This window comes from Acomys russatus, chromosome 22 (assembly GCF_903995435.1).
Source record: "Acomys russatus chromosome 22, mAcoRus1.1, whole genome shotgun sequence".
Lineage (NCBI taxonomy): Eukaryota > Metazoa > Chordata > Mammalia > Rodentia > Muridae > Acomys > Acomys russatus.
In genome coordinates, this window is record NC_067158.1 from 42,900,690 (window position 1) to 42,925,863 (window position 25,174).

The 25,174-nt window shown below is 44.1% G+C and overlaps 1 protein-coding gene across 1 annotated transcript in view; it reads left to right on the plus strand.

Moving 5' to 3' along the window:
* Nucleotides 1-9,467: 9,467 nt before the first annotated feature.
* The window catches only part of Zcchc4 (zinc finger CCHC-type containing 4), a 41,397-nt gene continuing 25,690 nt past the window's right edge, over nt 9,468-25,174 (plus strand). Inside the window, exons 1-5 of the mRNA XM_051165258.1 lie at nt 9,468-9,635; nt 10,768-10,886; nt 11,897-11,979; nt 23,478-23,753; nt 24,284-24,361. Coding sequence (XP_051021215.1) covers nt 9,512-9,635; nt 10,768-10,886; nt 11,897-11,979; nt 23,478-23,753; nt 24,284-24,361 — 680 coding nt within the window. The 5' untranslated portion in view covers nt 9,468-9,511. The remainder of the gene's footprint in view (nt 9,636-10,767; nt 10,887-11,896; nt 11,980-23,477; nt 23,754-24,283; nt 24,362-25,174) is intronic.

Sequence of the window (25,174 nt, forward strand, 5' to 3'; positions counted from 1 at the left end):
GGGCAAAACTAGTTGGCCAGGTAGTCTCCTGTCTCTGCCTTTGTGTATTATAAGTGTATCCCACCATGCCCAGCTTTTTACATGCAGGCACTTTACCTACTGAGCCACTGTCTCCCTCTCACCCCCTTTAGTGCTGACTGAACCCAGGTCCTTACACATGCTAATGCATTTTGCCACTGAGCTACTCCCTTAGTCCCTTTCCTATTCAAAATGCTGTCTTTTATTTTTATGTGTATTTAAATGTGCTTGTGTGCAAGATCCTGTGGAAGAGAAGACAGCATTGGATCCATTCATACTGAAGTTACAGACAGTTGTGAGCTACCATGTTGGTCTGGCTGTCAAGCCCAGATCCTTTGGAAGAGTAAAGATCAGAGAAGAAATACAGTAATTTGCAGATTATTTAATTAGGCATTAGAAAAGTCAGCAATCTACACAGATAACTGTTAGGATTAAAAACTAATTTTTGAAGTAAATTTAAAAGACTTATCTATAAGCAGAATAAGAAAAATAAAAAATTTTAAAACACTATTTGTCAATTAGTATCAAAACACATTAGATCTTAGGAATAAATCCACCTGAAGATATACTAGATTTCCACACCAGGCTACCAAAGAGTACTGAAAATACGGATTTGGGAGTTGATTATAGGCCAGTGCCAGGACTTTGCCTTGCATACTCAAGTCTCTACATTCGGTTCTCAGTATCACACAAGATATATTCGTGAACAGAGGGCCTAAAAGCTGCTTCCCAAATATATCCGTTGAACACGAACTACTGTGAATATTTGATCAACATTGAAAAGGTCGTTCCAAAGTGCATGTGAAAATGTTTTGGTCAAAATAACCGGAGAAAAATGGTTGTTGGAAGTAATTTATTGGGTCTCAAACTTTGGTGCCGACAGAAAGATAGATCTGATTTCTCAGAGAATTCAGAAGGCAATCCTAGCCATGTGGTAGGCTGGTTTTAAGGTAATTCAGCATGGAAAAAGCCTCTTCAACAAAGCATCCACACAGTAGTAACCAGATACCGGAGGGGCACACACATCAACACCCAGGTGCCCTTCACCTCAAATGTAGACCTACCAGAGTATGTAAAGGCCAGGCACAGGGGAACAGTCCTGTAATCCCAGCACTTGTGAGCCAAAGGCATGAGATTGCAAGTTCAGTGGCCAGCCTGCACTCCCTCTCCACCAACAGAAGAGAACTGAAAGTTCTAGAAGCAAATAGGAGATCTTGTTGACCATCTTGGGGTTTCTATTGCAGTGATAAAAATATTACCAAACACAATTCAGTGAGGAAAAGGCTTATTTAATTTTACACGTCCACATCACAGTCCATCTCTGAAAGAAATCAGGGCAGGAATGCGTCTGTGTTTAAGATTTGGGTTATGCCGGGCGTGGTGGAGCACGCCTTTAATCCCAGCACTCGGGAGGCAGAGGCTGGTGGATCGCTGTGAGTTTGAGGCCAGCCTGGTCTAGAAAAGTGACTCCAGGACAGCCAAGGCTACACAGAGAAGCCCTGTCTTGAAAAACCAAATAAAATAAAATAAAATTTGGGTTATATAAAAGGAATATGTGTACAGATAGCTTCCTTCAAGTAAGATTTTTTGAGTATGGTGACAAAAATTAGCAAAGCTATCATAAACTTGTTCTCTTACCAGACAACGGAGAGTTAACCTGGGATTTTTGGGGGGGTGGGGAGGGGAGGCCCCTGCCTCTGTAGTCACTGGAAAGAGCTTTATCCAGACTTGATTCCTTCAGGAAAGATGTGATATTTCAGAAGGTGTTGGTTCGGGTTCCTTGTGCCTGGGACTGGTCTGTGAAAAACTAGCCCGAGTTGCCGGTGGTGGCGGTGGCTGTGGCTCCCGGGAGTTCTCTTGCTAGTTTTTTAGATCCGAACATTGAGAGCACACGATGTCGATAAACAGTAGCTAATCCCTGTGGGTGAAGAAATACTCAACCTTTGACACCTGGAGAAATCCCACTTGAGCTTCAGAGCTCCAGGCAGCAGCAGCAGGCAGCAGGCAGTTTGCCCTGCCTCAGGTGAGAGGGTTACGTAAACATCCACGGAACAAGGCCGAGGGAACTAGTCTAACCAGACGTGGGTGCCTGATGCCACTAGGGTGAGTAACACTGCCGTTTGTCTTCCTGTGGTTTAGGGAACATTCTCTAATACTTGGAATCATGGGAAGTGCACACTGAAACCACATGCTGGTTCAGGCCAGAGTAGCATCTGGCCACCCTTGCTCTCTGCTCCCTCGGAGGAGATGGAAGTGCATCGCTGGGCCAGATCCCTAGCTAAAATGCTCTTATCTCCTTGGGACAGTGTCTGCTTCACTTTCTGCACAGCGGGTTAAATGGCCTCCTTGTCAAATCTCTAAAGTCCACAGTGCAGGCTGAATTGTCAGCATCGATGAAGGAATTTGGTGTAAGCCCCAGAGGCTGCCAAGAAGAAGGCCTCTGACTGAGCAAAGAAGCTAAAAACTGTAGTGGAAACTGCACAGAGGGGCCGGGGAGTTTGGGTTTGCAGTGTAAGTATGGGTATGTGGATTGTAACAAAAGTAACAAGTGTGTGTACCAGATGTGAAGGAACTCGCCTTTACTTATCTCTTCCAAGTGCTACCTGGTGTAGATCTTTTACTTCCCCAGGTGCTGTGTTTGCCAGGCTAGACAGGATACTGTTTGTTTGGGTTTTTTTTTTTTTTAAGGTTTTTAGAGACAGTGTAACAGTCCTGGCTATCCTGGACTCACTTTAGCAGACCAGGCTGGCCTCAAACTCACAGCGATCCACCTAGCCTCTGCCTCCCAAGTGCTGGGATTAAAGGCATGCGCCACTTGTTTTATTATTATTATTATTATTATTATTATTATTATTATTATTATTATTATTATTATTATTATTATTATTTTGGTTTTTTGAGACAGGGTTTCTCTATGTAGCCTTGGCTGTCCTGGACTCGCTTTGTAGACCAGGCTGACCTCGAACTCACAGCGATCCGCCTGCCTCTGCCCCCCGAGTGCTGGGATTAAAAGCGTGCACCACCACACCCAGCTTGTTTATTCTTATAGATCCCTTCTTACCTGCTCTGAGCGTTGGCTGAACGTTATGGCAGCGTTGAAAGCCCTGATAGGGCTGTTTCTGTTGCTTTTAGCCAGTAGCAGGCACAGCAGAAACATGTGCGGGCCAAACAGGGAGGGTTGGAATCTTTACTCTCCAGCTGCGATAGGCCGCTTTGGAGAGCATACACATTTTAACAATACATCCAAGAGCCTGCCTGTCCCTATTATAAATTTGTATATATATATATATATATTTTTAAACCAAAGCTTCTGCCCCAAGGACTTGACATGAGCCCAGTTGAACCAGATGTCTCATGGCTTGTCCTTGCCATACATTTTCTCTTTGGTTTTGTTTTACGGAGCCCACCAAAAAAGATACGTCAGACACAATTTATAGTCAATTGAAAGTCTTTTTTCCAGCCAGATGAGACTTCATTTCAGGCATTCAGGATCAAGTGTAGCTCTGAGTGTTTAGATAAGGTTGTTGTTGTTTTTTTTTTTTTTTTAAAGCAAAAGCCTCACCAGGTGTGTAATCCCAGCACTTGGGGAGCCAGAGGCAGGCAGATCTCTGAATTCAAGGCCTGCCTAGTCTACAGAGCAAGTCCAGGACAGCCAAGGCTACACAAAGAAACCCTGTTTCAGAAACAAAAAACAAACAAACAACAATCAAAAAATAAAATTTAAAAAGTCTCATCCTATTATCTCATTTAGCAGCAGGGAGAGGTTTTGCACAAGCAAGCAGTTTAGCAGAAGCCAAGATAAGTTAGCAGAGGCATCGTGACCTTGGGTTCCTAGAATAGAGTTGGGTGATTTTCCAAGGGGCTCTCCATCAAGGAGATCAGATTCTCATCAAACCTCAAATGGCCTTGGTAAGAGTACAAGATGGAGGAATCTCTGAACTGTCTTCCTCAGTCACAGTTTTCAGAAACTATTGCCTCCCCTTGGCTCTGTGTGATGACTAGTTTGTGTTTTAAGTTAAAATGACTGTGTTTAAGAGATCTTGTTCAATGCTTCTAACCTGTAGGACCCACTTGCCCAAGGACTGATAACTTCCTGGAATGTTGGGGGCTGTTCACATAACAAGCCATGTGTTTTCACTTCTGTAAACAAGCATGGTTGTACCAGTTGCACAGGATGTGTGTTTGATCACACAGAGACAGGAAGTACATGCGGGTGTGTGCTTGTCCCTGATTGGATGAAGGTGGGAAGTACATAGCCTTGTAGGTTTTGTCTTTATAAATTCCTGTCTAATGTGTTTAGCACCATACTCTGGTAATGGTAATCCTGTGTATGGTCCTGCCCAGTATTTAATAAAGCTTACTTCAAAATTGACTAAAAAAAAAAAAAAAGTCTTATTCTCATCCTGTGGGATTAACATATGTAGAACTGGAAAGAAATAACACAGGCTGTCACCAATCCCAAGGGCAATCAGGCTCCTTGGTGGTTTAGTTTACCACACAATTTAGAAAACAGCCCTTCAACGAAACCTCCCGTAGTACCTCACTTTGTGTCTTCTGATTCCAGCGAGGGTCCTGCACGCCACACAGGTAATGTCATTTGATTCTTCAGAAGAGCTGTGCGTCATCCTCTATACACCCAGAAAAACCTCAGAGCAGTTAGAAACTGCCTGAAATTTATGTACTTTATAATATATATGGGAGAGCAGGATATAGATTGAGGTCCCTCTGACGCAGCCCCACTGCTTTCTCCTGCCTGAACAGCACTGGATTGTCTATGAGGTTCTTAATCCTGGGGAACCTTCCTCTTCATAAAACAATGCTTTGATAAAAGAAACCTCCTTGACTCCTTTGAAGTTAAATCCATAGTTACTGTGGAGCAGTACATTTGAAACAACACATTGCTTTTTTTTCTCTCCCTCCTTGTAATCAAGGTCTCAGCCTAGGTTGGCTTTGAACTCAATGTGTAGCACATGATGATCTTGAACTCTTTTTTTTTTTCTCCTGCTTCTTCCTACACATGCTGGGCTTATTAGCTTATCCCGCCATGCCCAGCTTATTTGGGATTGAATTTAGGACTTTGACCATGCCAGGTAAACATTCTACCAACTGATATGCAGTCCTAGCCTCCAAACACCTAAATTCAAATGAATGAATGAATGAATGAATGAATGAGCAACTACTTCTAATAAAAGGTCAAGATTCCCTGTCATCCTCATTCTGTGGGGCTCTGGGTTCATACACTTTGAGACACTGAGTCTACTTAGTTTCTGTTAATATCAACTGTGTATTCCTCAGGGGCCACCTGGGCTGAGAGGGGTTAACTTAGAACAAACAAAGCATTCACTGTGTGCGTGTAACACTAGTGATAAATAACATGCTTTACTGATTCAATTTTACAATACAGAATACAAGTGTATGTCTATAATATAACATACAAAAGTATCCTATTGGTCTCTCCTGTCTCCTATCCGTTTCCTGACTCAAGACAGAGGACTCCAAGCTCAACCTACTGCTGTCTCTACATGGCCTTTGTCTCCGTCATCTCCATGCTGCCCCTTCTAAGGCCACTACTGTCCTAGCTACTTTTCTATTGGTGTAACAAAGCAGGTTGACCAAGACAACTTATAAAAGAAAGCATTTGGGGCTCAGGGCCCCAGAGAGTAGTAGAGGCCATGACCGTCGCGGCAGGGAGCAGGACAGGGCTGGAGCAGTAGAACAGAGCTTGCATCTGCTCCACAAGCCCACAACAGACTCTAGGAAGAGGTGAGGTTTTCTTTTCTATCTTTTTGTTGTTGCTGTTTATTTTGTTTGAGACAGGGATCCTCTACCTGGAACTCACTGTCCTTTGAACTCACTGTGAAGACCAGGCTGGCCTCAAACACAGCAATCTGCCTGCCTCTGCCTCCCCCGAGTGCTGAGAGTAAAAGTGTGCACCACTGTGCCCAGCTTTGGTGTGAGATTTTCAAACCACAAAGCCCATCCCCAATAATCCACCTGCTCTGAGGCCACACCTACAAATCCTCCCTCAACACTTCCACCAACTGAGAACCAAGTATGTAAATACATGGGCCTGTGGGAGCCATTTCATTCAAACCACCACAGATAGCCTTAGAATCATTGGGTTTAGGACCACTCTAAAACCACCATATTCTCAGCTTGGTGAGCAGATTTCTTTTTTAAAAGATGTACTTACTTTACATAAATGAGTGTTTTATCTGCATGTACACCTGCATCCAGGAGAGGGCATCAGATCACATTATAGATGGTTGTGAGCCACCATGTGGTTGCTGGGAATCGAACTCAGGACCTGTGGAAGAGCAAGCAGTGCTCTTAATCACAGCCATCTCTCCAGCCCTGTAGCAGATTTCTTTATCTCAGGGTTTCTATTTTACATGTCTACAGGGGACAGTCACGTTCATACATGGGTCCTGTTTCCTCCCACCCTTCTTCCCAGCTCTCTTGCCAGAAAGGCTTTGCGGGCAGGAAGAAGGCACTGGGCTGCTCTTCCAGATAAGATGAAAGGCCTCTTGGCAACTTCCATATCTGCAGGACTGGTTTTCCCTTCGCTTTGTGGGAGCCAGGGTCTCCCGCACACCAGACAATCACTCTGCCACTGAACCATACCCTTGCGTTCAGGGCTGTTCTGGCTTTCTATAGACCTACTCTGTGGGATTTTTGCCTAGCACATCAGACCTATTAAGGTAAAAGCCAGATGTAATAGCACATGCCTACAATCCCACTACTTTAGAGGCTGAAGCGAGAAGATGGCCACAAGTTTGAAGCCAGCAGTGAATTCCAGGCCAGCCAGTGATACACAGTGAGACCTTGTCTCTAAAAGCAAAAACAATAAAAAAAAAAAAAAAAGAAAGAAAGAAAAAGAAAGAAAGAAAAGTTCAATAAGGCTCAATAGCTCATAAGAGGGTGGCAGTTCCAGGGTGTATAGCCCTGCAGTGTTCTCACTGGTTTTTTTTGTTTTGTTTTGTTTTTGTTTTTGTTTTTGTTTTTTAAGATCCCAGAACTCTCCCATAGTTCCTGTGGGCCCCATGCCTTCCCAGCCAAGTTTTCATGCTTGGGGATTTTCAGAACTTGAGGATGGAGGGAGCAGAGAGAGAGAGAGAGAGGACATCTATGGGGCTTCCTGACCAGCTCAGCAGGGCATCAGAATGCAGATCTGAGACTGAAGTAGTAAAGCAAAGGCTGTTGGGGTCACTTTCTACCAAGAGCCAGGAAGATTTGGGGGAAGCTACCTGTGACAGAGAATGCAGGGCAAGGCTTGGGTCTTGACAAGGATGCCACAGTAATGGCTACACAGCTCCACCGCGACTGCAGTGTTAGTCGCCATTGTTGGTTGTGAGTGACAGGACCAAGCTTCTTCAACAGGCTTTAGGAGACTACCAGAAGGTAGGGACAATAGTAAGACATCCTCTATGAAACGATTTGGTTTCATTCATACTCTCTGAAGGAAAGTTGGGGATTGGTGTTCTCTGAGGACAAAGGGATGGACTTCCTGGTGCTTGTAGGCGCTCACTGCTTTGTCCAGAGCCTCTGTGGGAAGACTTTCTGAAGTCATTGGGTCTTAGCATTAGGAACAAGCTCTGAGTCACAGGACATGTGGCCAGAGTCCATCCTAGTGCTCAGGTCTACTTTCAGTTTCCATCAGAATCTTCCCAAGGCTTTCAGTGTGTCTCAGCGTCCAGGATTTCCCAGTATGAACAAAAGACACTATTAGGCAAAAAAAACAAACCAAACCAAAACCAAAAACCACTCATAACTTACCGATGATCATCATACCCCTCTCAGCAAATAGTCTATTAACCATAGTTAACACCTCATAGCGACATTCCAGTCACCAGTGGGATATGTACACAACAGTGTTCCCAGAAGATTAGGACCTTCAGGACATTGTAGCTTTCCTAGTTGGGTGAATCTGTTCTAATGTTTATGTAACAAAATTCCCTAGTGCCACAGTTTCTAGAACACCTGCCTATTGTGAGCCGGTAACTGTGTACCTAAACCTAAGGCATGGGTTTTTTTTGTTTTTTTGTTTTGTTTTGTTTTGTTTTTTTTCCTCTCACTGAAGTCTTTCCTCAGAAAAGAGAAAACTGCGTGAGTTTTGAAGCCTGCTTTATCTTCCTAATTATGCAGTGCATCCTCATTACTTTATTCATATCAACAGTGTGTGTGTGTGTGTGTGTGTGTGTGTGTGTGTGTGTGTGAGGGATGCTACAATGACACGTTTGGCAGTTTCATCCATAGGTGTGTGCATTGATGGGTCTTCCTTACGCCTACCACCATGCTTGGAATGGGATGGCCTGCTTTCTCCCACTCTGTTACTGTCTTTCAAAACTACTTTAGCCATTCCTTTGCCTTTTCCTATAAAATTCAGAATAATACTTTGTATATCTGGCTGAGGTTTTTCACTAGAAATTTGCACTAAATCTGTCTGCACTAAACCTGGAAGGAGCTGGCATCTTTACTGTGGTTCGTTTCCCACATAATGAACAGACTATGCTTCCACATTTATTTAGATCTTTCTTGATTTTTTTTTTCAGCAACATTTTCTAGTTCTGTGCTCATGAGACCTGTGCACGTTAGACTTATACATGTTTCTTTTATTTGGGAATTCTAAGCAGTATTCTAAATTTTATGTTTAGATGGTCACTGCTAGCATACAGAAATTTGACTGATTTTTTTAATTTTTATTTTTGTTTTGTATATTAGTCCCATATCCTTCAACTTTGTCAAACTCAAGTTAAACTAGAAGCTTAAAAATAAAAAAGTGTACATTCTTTGGTATTTTCTACATAGACAATTGTCACTAACAAACGGGGACACTTCTTTACTGATGAACAAATGACAATGGGAACCCACTAATCATATACAACTGTAAATGTTAGATGAGCTCCAGGCATGGTGATGCATGCTTGTAATCCCAGCCTTTGGTAGGTGGAGGCAGAAGATCTAGAGTTCAAGGTCACACTCTGCTACTGGGGATTTGGAGGCTAGCCTGGAGTACGTGAGAACATGCCACAACAAAACAAAACAAAACAAAACAAAACAAAACAAAACAAGACAAAACAAAACAAAGCAATGCAAAGCAATGCAAAGCAAAGCAAAGCAAAGCAAAAAGCAAAGCAAAGCAAAGCAAAACAAAACAAAACAAAAGAGTCTAGTCAGTACTGTGGCTTTGTAAACCCAGCAGAGCTGCTGAGCAGTTAGCTAGTTCAGCTATTGTTTTAGCCCTTTGTTGCTCTTTCGGAACTCTAAAAGAATCAGACCTTTGTTCTAAAGATTCATCTCTTCTGGTTATAGGTGAGCTCTTGGCACAGGTCTTCCCGCCTCACCTCTCGGGACCCGCTCAGTCTCTTCGCTCTGGGTCTGACGGCGTGGCTCCTCCCGGACACGCGGGGCGCTGTGGGCTCCGCACGGCACGGCGGCGCTCTCTCTTAGCCTCGTTGGTTGGGACTGAGGCTATTGGGACATTGGCGGAAAGATGGCGGCGCCCATGGACTGTTTGGAGTCTCTGGAGAGTGAAGGCGGCGCGGGGCGCAGGGCGTCCGGGATGGAGGTGGCGCTGCCCTCGGACCCTGCGGCTCCCGCCCCGCTATGCCCACACGGTGGGTGGGCGTCTGCGCCTAGCCTGGCCGGCTGGGGACGATGGCAAGGCTTGGGCTGGATGCTCGGGGCTTTTAAGATTTGTCTCTGAAAGAGAAAGCTTTTCTCTGGCCCTGTTCTTCACCTTGTGTGATGCTTGAATACCACCCGTTTTCAGAAAGTGCTTTTCACTGCATTCAAGAAGCCTCTAGATGTCTACGGCCATTAAAAAAGAAAGAAAAAGAAACCCCTAAAGAAATCCTGACTGTTGGAGCTTTGCCTCCAGATCTGTTAACATCTCTGCTTTGGGTGATAGGGTAGGAAGTGGAGGATTCCTGTTAACAAGGTCTTAGGGGAATTTGTTGATTTGCTGCTTTTGTGTGTATGTTTGTGTGTGTGTGTGTGTGTGTGTGTGTGTGTGTGTGTGTGTGTGTGTGTGTGTGTGTGTGTGTGTGAGAGAGAGAGAGAGAGAGAGAGAGAGAGAATTTGTTGATTTGCTGCTTTTGTGTGTGTGTGTTAGTTTGTTTTTACGTTAGAATGAGCAATAACAACAAAATTCTATAAGTCTGATTACATTTCCCTCTTGGAGAAAGAGGTATTCTTCAACGCAAAGTCCAGGTTTTAACCAAAAAGTCAACCCCCAAAGCAATTCTCTGGGCTTTTCCCTTTGTTTTACCCAAGTAGGTTCCTTTAAGCTTACTTTCATTATGGACTCAAGCAGGTGACTTTCATAATGTAGACAGCAGGCATTTTCTTTCTAGAGAGAGCACTTTTAAAAGTTACTTCTACCAAGAAGAGACTTGATACCCTATGAGCATATACAAGGGGAGGAGGTCCCCCTCAGTCACAGTCATAGGGGAGGGGAGTAAGGGGAAAATGGGAGGGAAGGAGGAATGGGAGGATACAAGGGAGGAGATAACCATTTGAGATGTAATAAGAATAAATTAATAAAATATATCTAAAAGAAAAAATATTTCTAATGTTCTAGTGTATCAATGTTGCAACGGAAGAAAGTAAAGTTTATCAAAGAGAATAATGCATTGAGTTATAAATTACGCAAAATGCCTAAATAAGTTTTATTTAAGACAGAGAAAGCAAAATAACCTAGTGTTGACTACTGCTTAACACTTTTTTTTTTTCTTCTTCTGGAACTAGGGCCCACTCTTCTCTTTGTGAAAGTGAGCCAAGGGAAGGAAAAAACACGGAAGTTTTATGCCTGTTCAGCCTGTAGAGACAGAAAAGACTGTAATTTTTTTCAATGGGCAGATGAAAAGGTACGGTAACATTTTGCTCAGTTCTACTGACAATGCAACAATAAACATACGGTTTAAATATATAAAATGTTATCTTTTAAAATGTATTTTAATGCATTGCTGTTTTTTAAAAGACTCATCCTTTCTTCGTTCTGTTTTTCAAGAGGTTTTCTCTGTGTAGCCCTGGTTGTCCTAGAACTTGCTTTTTAGATCAGGCTTGCCTCAAACAGAGCTTTGTCTGACTTCTGAATGCTGGGATTAAAGGCGTGCCTCAGTGCTGCCCAGCTTTAAGATTTATTGATTGATTGGTTTTTCCAAAACAAGGTTTCTCTCTATAGCTTTGCCTGTCCTGGAACTCACTCTGTAGACCAGGCTGGCCCTAAAATCTAGAGATCTCCCTGCCTCTGCCTCCCAAGTGCTGGGATTAAAGGTGTGCACCACCACCTCCTCCGTTGCCTGGCTTTAAGATTTATTTTTAATTGTTTGTACCAGCTTATGAGTATGTGTAAGTGCAAGTGCTTGTGATGTCAGAGAGGTCTTGAGATTGCGAGCCTCCTGATATATGTGTTTCCAGGAAAATTGGGTTTCAGGGTAGTATTTGATCTCAGCTGCTGAGCCGTCTCTCTAGTCTCAAGATAAATACCATAAGAGGGAAGAAAATTCCATGCTTTGGATATTTTTAATTATGGAGATTAGAGTTTTTGGGGGGTTTTTTTGTTTGTTTGTTTTGGTTTTTTGGTTTTTCGAGACAGGATTTCTCTGTGTAGCCTTGGCTGTCCTGGACTCCCTTTGTAGACCAGGCTGGCCTTGAACTCACAGCGATCCACCTGCCTCTGCCTCCCGTATGCTGGGATTAAAGGCGTGCGCCACCACGCCCGGTGCAGCTTCTACTTTGTAACAAGAATAGCAACGATCATTGATTTCTCAAGGATTCTGGAGACTGGGAAGTCCCATACTGGGGTGGTGTTAGTGGTGTGTTCTGCTCTCCTGATGGTAAACAAATAAGTGCATGTATTTGTCCTGTCTTCCAGTTGTCAGAAGCTAGACTTGCTGCCCGAGAATTTCATAACCAAAGATGCCAGCCTCCTCTCTCCCGAACACAGTGCATAGAAAGGTACTGGTGTGATGGCTTCCTTTTCTTTATTATTTTGGCAGTAATTTGCTTTTTTTTTTTTTTTTCCTCCTTTCTGTTCCTTTAAGCTTACTTTCCTATTTATTGTTTTTAATTTTTAAAGATTTGTTTTTGTTTTTGTTTTTTTGAGACAGGCTTTCTCTGGGTAGCCTTGACTGTCCTGGACTCCCTTTGTAGATCAGGCTGGCCTCGAACTCACATCCGTCCACCTGCCTCTGCCTCCTGAGTGCTGGGATTAAAGGCGTGCACCACGGTGGCCCGGCTCATATTTATTTGGCCCAGATGATATTTATTTTAATACAAGGCCTTTCATTTTAATCATTTTAATTTGTCAGTGTATAATTTACTGGCTTTGATTACAGTTGCAATGTGTATAACTATTACTTCTCTTTCCTAAACATTCTTCTCTCGTCAGATAGAAATTCTTCCATCATGAAGTAATAATATGCTCTCAGTCCACTTCCCCCTAACCTGGGTGTGGCCTCTGAACCTGCTTTTTGTTGCTATGAATTTGATTATTCTGGGCGTGTGTGAGTGGACTCATATATTATTTATTCTTGATATGTGTGATTTTTTACATTGATCATGTTTCCAAAGCGCATTCATATTACAGCATATGACAATAGCCTTCTTTCTTTTTTGACTAATATTTCATTGTATGTGTGAAACATATTCTAAAAATCCATCCATCTTTGATGGCCACAGGGTTTGCTTGTACCTTTTGACTGTTGTGAATAATGCTGCAGCGAACACAGGCACACAACTACCTGTTTAAACATGAGTTTTCACCTCTGTCTGGTAGACATGGGGCTTTGCTTGGCCATATGGTGGCTAAACTGTTTTGTTTTTGAGGAACTGCCAAACTTACACAGTGGATGAAAACATTGTAATATTCCTGTCAGCAATGGATAGAGGTTCTCTATGTTCTTTTTCTTTTCTTTTTTTGTTTTGTTTTGTTTTGTTTTGTTTTGTTTTGTTTTGTTTTGAGACAGGGTTTCTCTGTGTAGCCCTGGCTGTCCTGAACTCACTTTATAGACCAGGCTGGCCTCTAACTCACAGTGACCCGCCTGCCCCTGCTGGGATTAAAGGCATGCGCCACCTTTCTCAGCCCCTCTTGTTCTTCTTAATGAACTTGAGTGCCCTGTTGTCCTTGAGACCTTGAGCCCCTCCATAGCTGTATTACAAAGCTATGTTTAGCCCTGGGCTTAAAAACAAAAGATGGAGATTCATTTATTTGATTTCATTTTATGACTGTTTTGCCTTCCTGTGTGTTTGTGCGCCATATTCATGCCTGGTGCCTGTGGAAGCCAGCAAAGGGCATTGGGTTCTTTGGAACTGGAATTAGAAATGATTGTCAGCCATCACGTTCATGCTGAGAACTGGGCCCAGGTCCATGGGAAGAGCAGTGTTTGTTCTTCATGGATGAGTCATCTTTCCTTCCATCCCCCTGTTTGTTTGTTTGTTTGTTCATTTTTTTAAGGTAGGATTGAACTATATAGCTCTCGCTGGATTTGCTCTCACAATCCTTGTGCTTGTGCCTCTCAGGTGCAGGATTATAGGTGAAATCGTTTTAAGGCTGTGACCATCCTAAAGACCCGCATTATTGAAGTGTCACTGGGTGCATTAGAATTCATCGATTCGGTTCCGTGGGAAGCCAGTGACACAGGTTCGTTCCTGCCCTGACTCTTAGGCGGGGCGCGCCAGGTGCCGGGGGAAGCTGCCTAAGAAGCCCAGTCAGGTTGACAGCCTGCTGATGACAGACAGGTTCTCATTTATGGTGCCTCCTTCTGCTGCCCGGGCTTCAGCGTTCAGTGCTGTGTGACCTTGTTCTGGCCAAGTGAAAAGGAGTGCTGGGGCCTGTTTAAAATGTCTTGCCCGAGGCTGAGGGTGGCTGTGAACCCCTTCAATCTCAGCTCTGGGAGTCTAGATAGGTGGTACTCTGAGTTTCAGGCCAGCCAGAGCTAAGCAGAGAGGGATCCTGCCTCACGCAAACAAACCCAAGCCAAACTACAGTAAGTGAATAAGTAAATAAAATGTCTTGCCTGAACTTTCTTAGACTTGAAGGCTTATGACAGCAGGTGCTTTTCTAAATAGAACTGGTTGGTCCCTTCACTTCTGTACTCAACCAGAGAAATGCTGTACTTAACCTGTATAGAAATGCATGCAATCGACAACGAGAACTGTTGAGAAGGGAGTGAGTGTGAGCGAGCACTCCTGGGGGACTGCGCTGTGCACGGTGTCTCAGCTGGGATGACAGCCCTGCAGGGTGGCCAGCTTAGCTGGGAAATGACGGCCTGGAGCAGTGAAGTACCTTGCAGTTCATCCTGCTCCAGCGACTGCATGCTTTCTGCCTCTCTGATTCAAAGTATCATTTTGGCCATGAAAGCAGATAATTAGAGATCTACACTGATATACTGTATATAGGCAAGGATAAAGCTATTTTAGGATATGGTTATCATAGCTAGGAAACTGAGTATTGACAGTTTGGGAAATAGAAAACCATGCCCCGTGCTTTCTGCACTACAGCCCGTCTCCTTTGCAGTCATGTAGGATTTGCTGCTGGCTTCTTTTCCTCTGCAAAATGTAAGTGAGGGCACAGCGAGTCCACTGAACTGGACCGCTCCATGAGTAGAAAGAAAGGTTTATCGGGGATCAAACTGCCAAGGCTGTCTGTGGGGCTGGGGCAAGAGAGAAGAGCAAAATGGCAGAAAAGCAAGAAAATTGTATGATAGTGGGCAGGTGGGGTCTTGGGGCTGACTGACCAGGACTGGATGCCTTTGCCCAAGGGAGCTGACCTTGGGGGCAGATGAAGGGGGTGGTTTAAGGGAGGCTCCTAGTAAGCAGAAACCCACCTTTAGCCCTGTTTACCGAGGAACAAGCCTTCTGCTTACCCAAAGTTCTTCTGTTTAGGACATTGTCACCAGCACAGCCATTTGGGGAGGCCTTGTTGGAACTGACTTTAAAATTTGCTTGTTTTGGGGCTGGAGAGATGGCTCAGAGGTTAAGAACACTGCCTGCTCTTCCAAAGATCCTGAGTTCAATTCCCAGCAACTGCATGGTGACTCCCAACCATCTATAATGAGATCTGGCGCCCTCTTCTGGCCTGCAGGTGTACATGCAGGAGACCATTGTATACATAATAAACCTTAACAAAAAGTTGCTTGTTTTGTGGAGTTGTAGTCAGACTATGTACTTGGTTTTGCACTCTGCCTCTGTCACAATTTTTATCTGATAAATGTGTTTTCATGTCACATAAGGATATGTGACTATAAGAGTATCTAGGTGATCCTTTTCTCTGCATAATAAACTTCTAGTCTGGGAGTGGAGTACTGTTCTTGTCCCCATACTGCCAAAGTGTGGGAGTAATTTTCTACACATGCCTTATCTATTCAAGGCAAGCACCCACCATTTAAATATGATTCCAGACTTGATAAAGAATATTTATTTATTTATTTATTTATTTAGGTTTTTCAAGACAGGGCTTCTCTGTGTCATAGCCCTGGCTGTCCTGGAACTTACTTTGTAGACCAGGCTAGACTTGAACTTACAGAGATCCACCTGCCTCTGCCTCCCAAGTGCTGGGATTAAAGAGTGTGCCACCACACTCAGCTGATAAGAGAAATTTTTAAAATCTGTTTTTAGGTTTATTTTCTTTTATGTGTGTATTTTGCCTGAATGTATGTATATTCACCATGTGGGTCCCTAATGCCCAGGCGGGCCAGAGGACAGTATTAGATCTCTTGGAACTGGGATTACGGATGATTGTGAGCCATTGTTTGAGTACTGGGAGCCAAAGCCTGGTCCTCCGTAACAGCAATACATGTCCTTAACCTCAAGCCATCTCCCAGCCCCTGTTAAATAATTTTTTTTCCTTCAGTTTTCGAGACAGGGTCTCTGTGTGTAGCCTTGGCTGTCCTGGGCTCACTTTTAGACCAAGCTGGTCTCAAACTCACAAAGATCCACCTGCCTCTGCCTCCTGAGTGCTGAGATTAAAGGCGTGCACCACCACACCCAGCTGTTAAATAATTTTTGAATGCATAATTAATATATAAAACTGGCTAAAATTTGAGATACTGAATTTTCAAAAGGCTAATTTTTGGGGGGAACAGTAACTTTATCTATCTTATGCTGATCTCTTGAGAGTATGTTTTGATAAAATTATCTTTAATATCATAAACCATGTATGACCCATAACCTTAGGTTTTATTGCCAGAAACATGCATCCCTCCAATCATTTGTTCACACAGCAGGATTTTGTTGAGAGTTCAAAGAGCACACAAACGCTAGCATTGGAGCCGGCGTGTGTGTGTGCTTAAACATGAATAGGTGTCAAGATGTACAGCATAAAGAGTGTGTTAAGCTTCAGCTGAATTCATTGATAAGACTTAGGTGCTCAGGAACTTGAGGCCTTTCCTACTGACTTGAGGTTTCGCTGTTCCGTGCAACTTAAGAGTCTAACAGGCTTTGGGACATTCGTAGAGGCTGAACTGATTTCACTGCATTGCTTCCTAGTCAGTGCGCCTACATTTTGTTATATGCTATGTGGAGTAAAAGTCTAGGTAGGTCATTCTTCTAAAATTGACCCCAGCATAAAGCATGTTGAGATCTTGGTGTTTTAAAAGTCAGTGCTTAGGGGCTGGCTGTTCCCTAAGTGCCTTTGTGTTGAGATTAGGAGTTCATTCTTGTGTGTGAATGAACCTAAAGATGATATATTCTTGAGATTGTAATTGGTTTCTTTTTTGGTTTTTTGAGACAAAGTTTCTCTGTGTAGCCTTGGCCATCCTGGACTCACTTTGTAGACCAGGCTGACCTTGAACTCACAGAGATATCTGTTTCCCAGAGTACTGGGATTACAGGCTTGTGCCACCGCACCCAGCATGTAATAGTTTTTCAATTTGAGTAATTTAATTCTGTCAACTCATCTATAAATTATATTGTTAAAGAACTCTATTGCAAGTATAAATTGTATTTAAACTTGATATGTAGTATAGAAAGCAAACATGGTCTCATTTTAAGTAGGAAGAGCTTTCTACTGTTTGGGGTTTTTTTTTGGTTTTTTTGTTCGGTTTTGTTTTGTTTTTGCCTTGTTTCGCTTTAAGAGAAGGTCTTGGTATGTAGCCCAGGCTAGCCTTGAACTTGCATTCTTCCTGCCTCAACCTCCCAAGAGCTAGGCTTATAGCATGAGCCATGATTGCCAGCTGGCTCATGTTGCTTTGAAATTGTTAGGACAGACTGATGGCGATAAGATTAATAGATCTTTGTTACCCAGTTATGGGCCTGGGAATGTTGCACAGATTTCTGGTTTATGGAACGGGATTGATAAGCATTTTTTTCTAACACAGTCTTTGAATTGTGTTATATTTCATAGATGCTCAGCTGACAGATTTACATTTTGTGCCTGAGATTTGCTTTTCCTCATAGTTTTTGCTGCCTGTTATGCTTTAAAATGTGTTAATATTCTATTATATGCTGTGCTTCCATCCTTATTGTGACCTATGAAGGCTGAGGGGAAGATAAATTTGAATGTAGAGATCAGTGTTAATTTATGTGCATCCAGATAATTTTGTTTGGTTGATATTTCATTTGGTTATGTTTTTTCCCCCAGAACTCATTTAAACTTAGATTTTCAGGGTCTGCTGTTAGACAAATGCCATAAACATAATTTGTGTACTCCAGGAAAGGCAAATGGAACATCAAATGGAGATCAATAAAAATGACATTTCAAAATGCTAGCCTGCAATTTGTGAATCACGCTGAGCCATGCGGCAGAATGAAATTTCCTCTCCCTCAGGGCACGTGCAGTAAACAGGAGGCAGGAGCTGAGTAATCCTGAGCGCTGCCGTCTCCTGTCCCTTCTTCTCTCAGCTGGAAAGGCCTGTGTGGATGCTACATTTAAGGCAGTATAGGTGAATGCTGCGGCTGTGACCGTGAGGTACGGACTGAACCTAAGATCTCAGGTTATCTTCCACCGTACGGTGTAAGGAGCTGGCGATGGAGCCCTCTGACAGGGGCGCGGAGGGCCTTGAAGGTGGTCATCCGGCTCACACGGTAGCCTTCCTCCCTCATTTTGATAGCAGTCACTCTCCTGCCCGCTGTTGCTCGCTGTTGCTCTCTGTATCGCTGCTTTTCTCTTGTTGGGATAAAACACCACTACCAAGGTGACTTTATAATAGAAAACATTTAACTGAGCTTACGTTCTAGAGACTCAGAGTCCGTGATACTGGACCAAAGAAATGGTGGCAGGAACAGCCAAAAGTTCACCTCTTAAACCACAAGCAGGAAGTAGCGGATGCCAACTGGAACTGGCATGAGACCTTTGTAATCTCAAAGCTGGCCCCCAGTGGCACACTTCCTCCAGCAAGGCCACACCTACTCCTCCCCAAGCAGCTGCCAAGTGGCTACCAAGTATTCAGATACTTATGGAGGGCATCTCGTTCAAACCACCACATTTACCGTCCTAGAGAGTCCACAGCTTCTGCCTTCGGCTGGCTGTTCCTTTGTGTTTGTTAGTCAGGTTGACCACTTGAGTATCAGAATAGATTGCATTGCGTGTGGACGTTTTACTCTTCCGGTTGCTGTGGTAAAATACACAGACAAAAGCAACCTAAAGGAGAAAGATCTTCATTTAGCCCACAGCTTGAGGGCGTGGCCTATCTTGCCAAGGATGTTGTGGAAGCAAGGGCTTCAGGCAGCTGATCACGGTCGTCTGTAGTTAGGAAACAGTGCCGAATGCTGGTGCTCAGGAGCCTCCTTTGTGTGCCACACAGGACACCAGCCGTGGGAAAGATGTTGCCCATCTAAGTTAACCTAATCAAGGTAACCTCCTCAGCTCTGCCTGGTGGCTTGTTGCCTTGATTGCTGGTGCCATCAAGTTGATATCATGGCTGTCTCAGGTTTCTTCCTTGTTTTCTTGGGTCTTATAAAGCCTGTTGTTCCTTGTGGCCAACAAGTGTGTTCATCTCCAGTACCAAAGGGGCCCACCGTGTGCTTCCATGCTGAGCTGTGGCTTGATGGCAGACAGCTCTTCGTAGGGACTCTAGATAGGTGTAGTGCTGACTTTAATAAGAGATGGCATTGGGAACCGGGACCACGCTTTCATATGAGCATGCAGTTGAGCCCCACCTCTGCCGGCAGCAGTTTTCCATCCAATCTCCACAGCGTGTGTGCTGAAAATCAAATGTGAACATATGTGCTTCTCGGAAGCGATGAAATTACGGTCTGGACTTTGCTTTGACCCAAAGTGATGCACTTTCTTTGATAGAGTGATTGGAGAACAAGCCCCCAGCCCTACATTAATGAGGCCAAGATACTCCAGGGCTGGAAAGCCGGCAGTTCTGCAGTTCTTCCTCTGCAATGCATGCCGGTCGAAGCAGCTCGTACACACACAGCTGATGTTCAGATTGCAGTTTGGCACAAACCAGTGGTTTTTATAGTCACGGTGCAAATTCTACCTCATTCCTCACTGGTGTGGACTACTTGGGAGGGTGCAATCTTCCCCATGGTGGGGCAGCCTTACCAGGCCACAGAGGAAGAGGTTACAGGTAGTACAGATGAGACTTGGTAGGCTGAGGTCAGATGTTAGGGAAGGACTAGGGGAGAGAGGGAGGGCAGGATTGGGAGGTGATGAGGGAGAGCACTACAATTAGGATGTAAAGTGAACAAATGAAAAATTAAAAAAAAAAAAAAAGAATCTGTGTGTGGCTACTCTGTGATTCCATATATTTTACATGTCTAGAGTAGGCAAATTCCTGAATTCTAGAGGCAGATTAGTGGTAGCCAAATCTGGGAGTTGGGAAAGTGGGAGCAACTGTCAGTAGGGCGAGGTTTCTTTTTATGGTAATAAAAAATGATTTGGGATTAAGCTGTGGCAACGTGCTGCACCCTTGTGACCACCCTATGCACCAGTGACGTGTACACTGCAGCCAGTGAATTACATCTCAATTTGAAAGAGGTGTCTGAGGCAATGGAAGCAGATAGTCCCGGGGCTTCGAAAAGAACTGCCCTCCCCCACTGCACTTTTAGATTTAACCTTCTGTCTTAATTTGGATTTTATTGGTGTGAATAGACAACCTTGCCCAAGGGAACTCTTATAAAGGCAACCATTTAACTGGGGCTGGCTTAAAGCCATTATCATCATGGAGGGAAGCATGGCAGTGTCCAACAGACATGGTGCTGGAGAAGGAGCTGAGAGCTCTCTGTGTCTTTTGCTTGTTTGTTTTTTGAGACGGGTTCTCCCTGTATAGCCCTGGTTGTCCTGGAGTCACTCTGTAGTGCTGGGAGAGTTCTCTGTATCTTGATCCACAGGCAGCAGAAGGCGACTGTGTACCACACTGGGCATCAAAGACCCTGCCCCCACAGTGACACATGTCTTACAAGGCCACATCTCCGGTTAGTGCCACTCCCTATAGCCAAGCATTCTAAGCCATGGATCTATGGGGGGCCATACCCATTCAAACCTCCACGCCTTCCTACTTTCACTTCCTTTTGTATACCATAACGTAGATATTGGTTAGTTATTCCCTTTTTATGGTATTTAGATTGATATTAGCTAACCTATGTAACATCTCCTACCAGCCTTTCATCTGGTGATTTTAGCGATGACCATTGCCTAATGCTTAGGAAGGGTGACAGACGCATGTGAGACTTGTAGTTCTATAAACAACGCTATGGAATCCACAGTGGGCTGCCTTGTTGCAGCCCATATGGGGAAAAAAATCAAGATCTGTTTTTAATTCTTCTCCTCCTTGGCTGCCCTGGAGACCAACCTCACAGCCTTGTAGTCTGTAACGGCACAATTGACTTTCTACATGAGCTTTTGCTTCGCAACCCTGCTAAGCTTGCTTTTAGCAGCCTTTCTGAAGATTTTCTTAGAACCTTATATGGATATGACTATATTGACAGAGGTTAAAGACATTTTAATGTTCCCTGCCTCATCTATGCCCATTATTTTGTCTAATTAGCTTGACAAGAAACTTTTTTTTTCTTTCTGTTTTTTTGAGACAGGGTTTGTCTGTGTAGCCTTGGCTGACCCAGACTTACTTTATAGACTAGGCTGGCCTTGAACTCACAGAGATCCACCTGCCTCTGCCTCCTGAGTGCTAGGATTAAAGTTGTGTGCCGCCACACCTGGCTGAGAAACTCTGAGTAGAAAGGAAGGGTGAGATTAGCTTGCTTCAAGCTTGGGGTGAAGACATTGAGTCGTTGCTCAGTAAGATGTCAGCCTTGAGGTTTTCTTAGATAAACTTTATAAGGCTGTGGAAATTTATTCCTTCTTTTTGTTTTTGTAAGGGCTCTGCCTGTCTTGCCCTTCCCCCGAGCCCCTCTCTTCTACCCCCCCCCCACCAGTGCTAGAGTGAATAGTGTTCAGCTTTTCACATAGGTGCTAGGGATTTGAACTGCCACCTTGCTTGCAGAACATGCACTGGTACCTGTTGAGCCATCTTTCCAGCCCTCACACTCCTGAGATAGGCCCTCTCAGAGTGCTGCCCCCTCCCCGGGGTTTGTATATGCGATGCTTTCCTGCTCTGGTTTTGGTACACATCTCTTCTGGGGTCTGTGTGGATGTTTCATTCATGATACACTTGCTCCTTCCAGGAGGTGTGCGGCCAGCTGCCCACTCTCTCTGCTTTCTCCGGTCACTGTTTGGAGTGTGCAGTTGGGTGGTATCTGAAGACGTAGTTTGTATGTTTTGTCAGGTTTTTTGAGGGTCAGATGGTTAGTCTGGACTCAGTGAGTCCATCGTGGATGTGATGTGGGAACCAGGCATTCTTAGCACTCAGTAAGGAGAGGCAGCCGTGGTGATTGGCCGTCAGTGCTGCTGAAGGCACTGGGGTCTTCCCACTGGCCATCTGTGCCTGGGGCCCTTCCTTGCTGACTTTACTGTGTTTCATTATGAAGTTCCCTCATTTCCTCCTCTTTTCTCTGTAGGCATGAATAAAGCTGTCAGAGGGGCGCTCATCATGGGGCCAGAGACGTTTCAGGTGCAGCCAGGCAGCTCGCTGATTTCTTGCTGTGATGGTTTAGCGTGTTTGTCACCGCCTTGGGGCCTTTGAAGTGAAATTACTTAGCGAACGTTCTAATGCTCTCTGGACGCCTCTTTACAGCATCCACTGTGCGGCTCCTGACGTTAGCTGAGCTGTTGACTTGCCAGACCGCGGGAGTCCTGTAGGGCAGCGCCATGTGCCGTGCTTGCATTTACACACCTCCGCTCCTGTCTGTCCTCAATGGGCTCATTTCTTTTCCTTTTGTTCCTTACTCTGATTTTGTAACTGGTGCCATATATATAAAAGTTATCAGCCTTTAAGCTAGTGGCTCTCAATCTCGCTAATGCTTTGACCCTTTAATATATATAGTTCCTCATGTTGTCGTGATCCCCAACCATAAAATTATTTTTGTTGCTACTTCATAACCACAATTTTGCCACTGTTATGAATCATAATGCAAATATCTGTGTTTTCTGATGTTCTTAGGTGAACCCTGTGGAAGAGTCATGTGACCCCCCCAAGGGTTCACAACCCCATAGGTTGAGAATTGCTGCTTTAAAACATAATGACTATTTTCTTTCTCCAATAATCTTTAATAAAATGCAAAAAGAAAAATTGAAGTCAGGCATTGTGGCGCACACCTTTAATCCCAGCACTTGGGAGGCAGAGGCAAGCAGATCTCTGAGTGTGAGGCCAGCCTGGACTACAAAGCGAGACCAGGACAGCTCTGAAATCAGATTTGAAAGCAAACAAATGGAGTATCCAATATACCCCTGTTTGTGCTTCTGAGACTTTTTCTGTGTAGCTCAGGTGGGCCTGGACGTGATCCTCCTGTTTCAGTTTATGTGTGCTGGGCTTGCAGACACATGTGCTGCCACGCCTGGCTTGAAATAGTCTTTTTAAAGGCTTCTGGTACTGCGCTGCTGGCTTGGGGAGGCATTGCTGACAGCCTGTGTCAGTGCTGCTAAGAGCAGAGAGCTCTGTAGGAGCGTCTCTCCTCATAGAAGGTAATTTTTCTTGCTAAATATGTCATAAGAACTTGAAGAATGATCTTGATTTCTCACTTTAAAGTGACTGCCAACTGAGCCAGACTGCTTAACATGTCAAAGTTAGAGCACATGGATTGTCAATAAATTTAAATGTGCTAGTAGGTGCCATTACTACTAAATTGTTTGAGTAATATATTATATTCACATTTTAAATGGATATTGATCTTCATTCAGTGACTAAATTGGAGCATCTCAGTTCCTATGAAATTGCTGACTCTTTTCCACTTTGTAGGTATGCAGCCTGACATAAATTCTTGCCAACATGCCACAGATCCCTTTTTCTCATTTTCGCTTCTTTATGCAATACTCTTTGGGAAGTAAGACTGCTTTGTGGATACTAAAAATAGCAAAAGTACATTGTCTTTAAAAAAAATGGGGGAGAAAAAAGAAAAATAAAAAACCCAGCAAAGTTAAAACACACTCCCTTGTCTTTCATTGTATCTTGAAGGTACCTAAGTTTCATTCAGTTGCCCTTGACCCAAAGAAAGTTCTGTCAGAGTTGCCAGCAGTTGCTGTTACCTGAGGATTGGAGGGAGCACGGCGAGCATCAGCTGTTGGCTGACATCTCCATCACCCAGCTCCGCAGGCCCAGTCAGCTGCTCTACCCACTGGAAAACAAGAAGACGCACGCCCAGTACTTGTTTGCTGATAGGAGCTGCCAGTTTCTGGCAGGCCTCCTTGCTACCCTCGGGTTCAGAAGAGTGCTGTGCGTTGGAACACCGAGGTACAGTCCACTGTCAAAAGCATCAGCTTATGCAAACGAACTTTTCCATGAAGTAGTTGTGTGCTGTGTGCAGAGTGAGTGTCGAGCACTAGAGGTAAGAAGAAGTGGAAAGTGTGACCCCTCAAAGAGTTTACAGTCCCTAACCCGTCTGAGGGAACCTTTGATGTGTAGTGGATGCTTTCTGATTGGAGATTGAATTTTTTTTTTCCGAGACAGGGTTTCCTGTCCTGGACTTGCTTTGTAAACCAGGCTGGCCTCGAACTCAGAGATCTGCCCGCCTCTGTCTGGGCAGTGCTGGGATTAAAGGCGTCCACCACCACGCCCGGCTGAGATTAAAAAATTTTTTATGTTAATTTCTCTGTTAGGTTCTGCCCTTTGGAAAAAATATCTGCAAAACTAAAGCATGCCAGATTCTCTGCCATGTTCATTGAACTATCCGAGATGAGAGAAGAGTAGCAGCACGTTTTGTTTGCTGATTGTCTGTGGCATTTGTAGTTTCTTATTAAATTTGCTTTCATTCCTGGCTTCAGGCTACACGAGCAGATCAGGCTGACAGCTCCAGGTGAGATGTCCAACATGAAAAGCCTTCTATTGGACATTGATTTTCGGTAGGTTTATAATATCATATTTCTTCTTCGTTATCTGATTTCTTTCTGTGTTTTTCTCTTCTTAACTGTTCATAACCTGTCATACTCTTTAACTAACATTCAGGAGCAGTTGCAGGTTATGAGTGCCTCGTCAGGCATGCAAAGTCAACACACAACCTTTGGGGTTCCAAGTAAGCTGGCAGTTGATTTCTCTTTAGTGCTATTGTGCATCGCAGATGCCCCTCCGTGAGTGTGCCTTTTTGTCTGTGGCTTAGAACTAGAGATGAGTCCTACTAAGTGCAGTCTTCTGTATGTACTAATGCTTCGAGGTAAACCGAACCGCCTCGTTTGTGGCCAGAGTTTTGGGCCTTCATTTCATCTTCAAGTCCTGGTCATGTGATACAGCGTTTTAAAAATACCATATTTCCAGATGACGTGCACCCCGCTTCCCAGGTGCAGCAGGGGCAGAGGGGGTGCTGACTTGGGATAGGCAGGGGTTGGGCTGAGGGTAGAAAGCAGGTATGTTTGTGGGCGCTAACTTGGTGTGAGAACTGGATGGCACTTCCCGTGGCATATTCCTGCAGTGCTGGCTTGTGGCATCCATGGTGAAGCGTCTATCTCTGCCTGTGTGGGCATAGTCGAATTGCTCCTTAGTTTCTATAATGGCTTGCAGTTACCTCATAGAGACTTTATAAGACAATTATTTTGGGAAACTTCTACATATTACTGACTATAGGCTTTGTATCACTCATTTCGATCTGATAGTGTCTGTTGACCAGTGCTACAGTGCTTGTTAGAATATGAGACATTAAATATGCCTTCTCTACCTACAAA